Genomic DNA, 6,070 nt, shown 5'->3' with positions numbered 1-6,070 from the left:
CCCCCGGTTCATCGGCGGCCAAATTTCTCGCCGGACAGCGAGCGCGGTACTTCCGTATGCTATTTCCACGCCCGAGAAAGGTACATTCTTCATCCGAAAATTTCGGGTCCATAATTTAGTAAACCCATGCACAGATTCGAATTTTTCGCACGAAAGGCACGCGAAAACACACGTACTATATGATCCATCGGTCTCAAACTCAAAGACATATGCGAACACATTGTTGATCCCACAGATCACGTGCATTTGGATCAAATTTGATAATTTTTTGGACCAAAAAAAATGCCCCTTTCTCAGGTGCGAAAGCCCGTAAAGGTCGCTTAATTTGGCCGTCGACAACACATTTCACGATCTGAGACAAAATCCACTTCAGGGTGTTTTCAAAAATTTCCCCTTTAATCCGAGTCAAAAGAACAGAAAATCCACCACTCTAGGAGCCCTTTGATTTCTCTATCTTGTAATTGCCAAAAACATGAGAAACAGACCGATCGGACCGAACAAAACTGTATGCATCCGCTAAAATGAGCGCGATAAATATGGCCCCGCAAGCTTCGCTGCTCTTCCCTTCGTGAGTCGTACAAGATGACACCAAAAGTTGCAACTACATATATATATATATATATATCGACTCCTATGCACCAACCCCCGTTCATTGTTCAACCAAACAAAAATAGACAACTTGGAAATCCTCTGCATGGAGAATTGCCACTCAAAATTGGCCAAGATAGAGAAATGGAGAGATGGCCTTTACAATTCATTCCAGGTCTTCAAAGGAGCTTCTGAAACCGATCGGGTGGTCAACTTAGAGACCAGCAGCTACGTTTTGCCTGTCAAGTTCTGGACATGCTGCAACTTCTCTATAGTTCTCCAAGAATTTCGCTTTGTTCTCTCCCACGACAACGTAGACAATGTGCTTTCGCCAATGTTCGCAAGTTAGCTCATGCATGCTTGTCCATTTTCTCACTGCTCTCTGTCAATGGAGGAATCAAAGAGGATATTCTGAATGGCAAATGGAGATGTACTCCACAAATTGTGAGTGTCGCCATCTGAGACCTCCCAAAGGGCTTCAATCAATCAGTCACCAGTGCCTTCATCCAAATCGGAGAAATAGCCAAGCTCAAAGTTCAGGTCAGTTTCACCCTGATCAGTGGAATGTCTTGGGTGAATGTGAGGTTGCACTTGAGAAGACGACAAGTACGGCAAATGACTGGACACAGAAGTTGTGGATTTTACGGAGATATAATGATTCTTGCGGTTTCGACAGAGGCGAAGCTTTGCTCAAAATTTTCAGTGAATAGCATAAGATCAACAACTGTGTTCTCCAAAATTGTCCATTGGGAAGAACTGCACATCCAAGCTCATTTTTTTCAGAAAGGTTTTCGATCATGAACACCGGAGGCATGAGACTTGGATTCATTGTATGCGTATCAACAATTGCTAAGCTGATACATTGCTGAATAACACTAGATCGCTGAGATACAAGGTCTTTGTAGCTGAAAGGTAATCCGGTTGGTCCATCCAGGGGAGTAGATGAGGCATGGGTGAGGACGATAATGGCATTATGCCATATTACTGAACCAAGAGAATTAGTGATGGACCGCAGAAGTGGCAGATCAATAAGATCACTCACTGGGCAATCCAGACGGTCGACATACATAACAACATCAGGCGGAAAGCTTTTAGTGAACTTCTTTATAGACATCAATATTCTCTGGTTGAGAGATTGATCGGTACCAGAAGATCGAAGACCTGGTGTATCAATAAACCTAAATTTGACACCATCCTTAATTCCGAGAACCTCTTTCACAGTAAAAGTTGCGGGCTCAAATGCATTGACCACGGCTTTCTTTTCTCCCAAAACGGTATTAATGGTCGCACTCTTTCCCACACCTGTTTTTCCGATGACCAGGATGTTCAATGACAAGTCCATACTACCACCCTCAGCTTCAAGCTGCACTGCCAACTTTTTGGCTGATTGGAGGCAAAATGCTTGACTAGAGTGGCCGCCTATGGTTAGGGCAAGACGATACAATGCCTGTGTAGCTATGGAATTTTCAGGAGAATAGCCTAGTCTATGGACAAGTCTTAAGAGGTTTACCTTTAACAGATGCACATCCTCAAGGCACTTCTTTTCCTCTTTGCTAAGATTCTCCTCTGATTCAGCACAAGAAGGTGCTTTGAGAAGATCTCCCAAGATGTCCAAATCAACTAACAAATTCTGTCCCCCATAAACATAGGAACCATCTTCTTTGCTTGATTCAGAGACAATATGGCCATCATACGTTGCTGGATAAACTTGAGAATTCGCTGGATTCGAGAGAAAACAGGATGCGAATTCATCTTCTAGATCACTCATTACCAGTTGAGCGGTTTCAGAGCTACCATATATCAAACTGTCAACCCCTTCATCGTCAAGCAAGTTCTTTTCACCTCCTCTTGTTTTATATAACGCTTCATCCTCCACATCTCTTCCTTCTAACTCTGGTTCATGATCTGAAGGGGAAACCGCAAACACAGAGTTAAGGAGATTCCTAGGATCGCGCAATGCCTCATCCGATGAACTCATTTCACTAGCCTCCTCACTTGCATTGGTACCGTTCTTGTAATAAGTATAGTCTAAGTGCTTAACTTCCCCCGCAACTTTAGGGCACTCCAAAAGTATCTGCAAATGAGGTGTCACATCATTCATTCGGTCTTCAAGAGTGAGACCTGTATCATAAATAGCAACTTTCCCCACCACAGGTTCTTCAACTGCACATGTAAAGCTTGGCTTCACAATTTTGCACCAACTGAAATCTAATTCCTCGAAATTCAGTTGCATTGCCTCGGAAGCCGTATTTGTTTCACATTTTTCGGCAAAATCAGTATCACTCAATTTTCCATTCTTCAGCTCCCAAACCCTCTCATCATTTGATCGATGGCTATCTGCACCCTCAGTTCTTCTACCTTCACTACTTAGATGTTCGAAATTCGCTAGCATTTGGGAGCTCTGCTCCATGAAACTTCCTTCCTCACCCTTCAGATGCATAACTCGTGCATGCCCCATAGAAGCAAGGTCACCTTTCTCACTTGTATACTCACCAGAAGGGCTATGCATCTCAATCCCATCCCCAACGAACAAACTTGTCTCATCCTCATCTCTCTCCTCTTCATACACCATCACCCTAATCCTAGGTGCACCCCCCACCATCTCAGACTCGTCGAAACCCGGAACTCGCACAGCTCTCACGATCTCCTCATCCCCGATTTCTTCAATGGCCATCAAGCCCTCTTCATCCTCAAAATCTATGGACAACCTTGCAATAGGCATAACTTGGTCAACAATGGGGTCATAGTCATACTCTGCCACAGTCTCTGCCACAGAAGAGTACTCATCAACGTCACTACACGTCTCCTCCCCAAAGCTGTTCTCAAATTTGTTCGCATCCGGGTATGCCACAAAGGGCCTAAAGATTCGATCTTTCGCGATGCCCCCACCTCCTTCCAATGTTTCCTCATCTGGGTCCGCAACGAACGGCCTCTCCGACGCCGTTTCGAAGTCATCCCCGCTAGCGAACAAGCGCTCACAGTCGGAGCCGCCTCTCTCACTGCTTTCGTCGCTGCAACTACTAGTGCCATACTGAACGTCGATTCGCGGAGCTTTTGACTGGAAATCAGAGCCGCCGCCGCCGCCGCCGCCGCCGTCGTCGTCATCGTCGAGAGTAGGAGGAGCTCGTATAAGAAGCGAACCTGTGGAAGACGAGGAGCCGGAAAGAGAGGCGCTTCGTGCTGCGGAAGTAAGGACATTCTTGGCATCCATTGCTTTCAATTCTTGCTTCTTTCCAACAGCGTAACCCCAGAGACTCATGGGCCTAGAAAGACAAGAAAACAGAGAGTCGTGGTGGCGTTTCTTGTGGGTTCTTGTTCTTGGTAGAATGAATCCACGGGGTAGGTTTTGCTCGATGCATTTTTATATTCGTCGATGCCTTTCATGTTCGTCTTTTTAACAGCGTGTGCTCTGTCCCGTGTTGGACTCCCGACAGTTTTCCGAGGTTGTCTTTTTCAGGGAGCCCTTCACCGGAAGCCGATTAGTTGAAATCAGGGGGAATCGTACCCATCAAATTTCGCATATTCATAAGATCAACGGCAGTAATTAATCCGATTTATCATGGAACGGATGCAAATTTTTTTCCTTGCCCTATTTACTTGTCCGTTCACAAATTCTCCATGTACTAAGATTTCAATAAAATATTTTATTAAAATTTGGCTCAAACGGCTTTAGAGATAATGGATATATATGATTCCCCAATCAAAGATACATTAGGCCGTATGTGTAAAAAAAAAATATACACTTAACATTATATGCTATATTTTTGCATATGATGGACAACTGAAGCATTAGTTTCTAAAATCTCTTATCTATGTAGAATTTGTACATTTTATTTTTACAATAAGAGAAACATAACCTAGTGACGTTATTTAAGCAAAAAGAAAGGCACTCGACTGTAAATACTATAGGAATTTTTAGGTGAACATTGTAAAGATAGGAAAGAGAGAAAGAAATATAATATTTGAGAATTGATAAATGAGAAAAGTGTGTATCAAGTATACGAAAGATATAAATGGTGAACTTTCAATTCTTATAACGTGCTTTAATTACGTACACAACATTTAAGCTCTTTGATTTATACATTAAAAACAAGTCTAGCCTCTCTTTTCGGAAAAGAACACAACTACTCCCTGATTAACTTTAATCACACACGAGGAAATAGTACTTGAATATCGTATTTTAGCTATTATTTGTCAAAAAAATTGTCTTTTTTTGAAACGGACATGCTTAAATCATTTTCGCCTAGTTTGTTTTCGGTATGGAGTTCCTTTTACAATAGTTGGTTCAAGAAAAGATAATAGAAGATTGGTTGAGATAAATTATTTAAGTAAAGATGCTAATGACAAAGATATCATGACAATAAGGAATAAAGAATATGGGGAAAAGTGTCAAAAAAGTCTTAAACCTTTTGCATTGATGTCAATTTAATCCTAAACCTTTTTTTGGTGCCAATTCAGTCATAAACCTTTTGCATTAGTGTCAATTTAATCCTAAACCTTTTTTTTATGCCAATTTAGTCCTAAACCTTTTGCATTTGTGCCAATTCAGTCTTAAACCTTTTATATTGATGTCAATTCATTCATTCGACACATGAATAGCTATTAGCGGGAAGGACTGAATTAGCACCAATGCAAAAGGCTTAGGACTGAATTGGCACCAAAAAAAGGTTTAGGACTAAATTGACACCAATGCCAAAGGTTTATGACTTTTTTGACACTTTTATCAAGAATCTGCGTTAACTTAAATGGATGTAAAGTTTCACCTTTTCATAAGTTGATATATTTTATGATTTGTACTAGAAAGCTATATTTATGCAAAATTTATTTGGTACTTGACAGGATTCAAGCAGAAGTCAAAGATTCCCATCCTAACTTATGCCAATGCACTAGTAGTTGATCTTTTAAGTATTCATATTCCTATTATTTATACTAGATACATCCAATGTGCATAGTATATTGGATTTTTATAGCAATGAATATACATATATGTTGCAGGTAGATTCTAATGGGTACATATTCTTCCGCCTACACCAGATCAAGTTTAAAACTAATTATGGTAATAGAAGAACATATTGAACAACAGTAGTAATAAAATGATGATCCAAATTCTAAAAGTTTAATGCTACCGGTATGAAAATTGGTGAAAAGATCCATAAATACAGCTAGTTTTAGGGTGACCTCGGTTTAGTCCAAATATGATTATTCGGTTACACAGATCGTGGTCTAGTTCGATTTCTACTAGGGGTGATCGATTTCTACTAGGGGTGATCGGTTCCCACCTTAAAATTAGGAATCGGACCACCAGTTCTCAAGTGGGTCCATGAACCGGACGGAATAATTTTTTTTTTAGTTCCCTACATATTCACAAGTTTCACTACCAAAGGCTAACACTACAAAAAAACAAGGATTTTGCCACAGAATTTAGCGATGGAAAATTTTTCGTCGCTAATTTGCAACGAAATTTGCGACGAAAAATAAATCC

General features: G+C 41.0%; 1 protein-coding gene across 1 annotated transcript; it reads right to left on the bottom strand.

Moving 5' to 3' along the window:
• Nucleotides 1-236: 236 nt before the first annotated feature.
• LOC115680392 (uncharacterized) lies at nt 237-4,122 on the bottom strand. Its single transcript, XM_030604192.2, has one exon. The coding sequence runs from the start codon at nt 3,845-3,847 to the stop codon at nt 1,145-1,147; it is 2,703 nt and encodes a 900-aa protein (XP_030460052.1). The 5' UTR covers nt 3,848-4,122; the 3' UTR covers nt 237-1,144.
• Between the last annotated feature and the right edge of the window lie 1,948 nt (nt 4,123-6,070).

Source organism: Syzygium oleosum, unplaced genomic scaffold (assembly GCF_021117445.2).
Source record: "Syzygium oleosum isolate NSW1041296 unplaced genomic scaffold, Sole_v2.1 Sole_v2.36, whole genome shotgun sequence".
NCBI lineage: Eukaryota > Viridiplantae > Streptophyta > Magnoliopsida > Myrtales > Myrtaceae > Syzygium > Syzygium oleosum.
The sequence above is the reverse complement of the archived record's forward strand: the minus strand, read 5'-3'. Positions and strand labels throughout refer to the sequence as shown.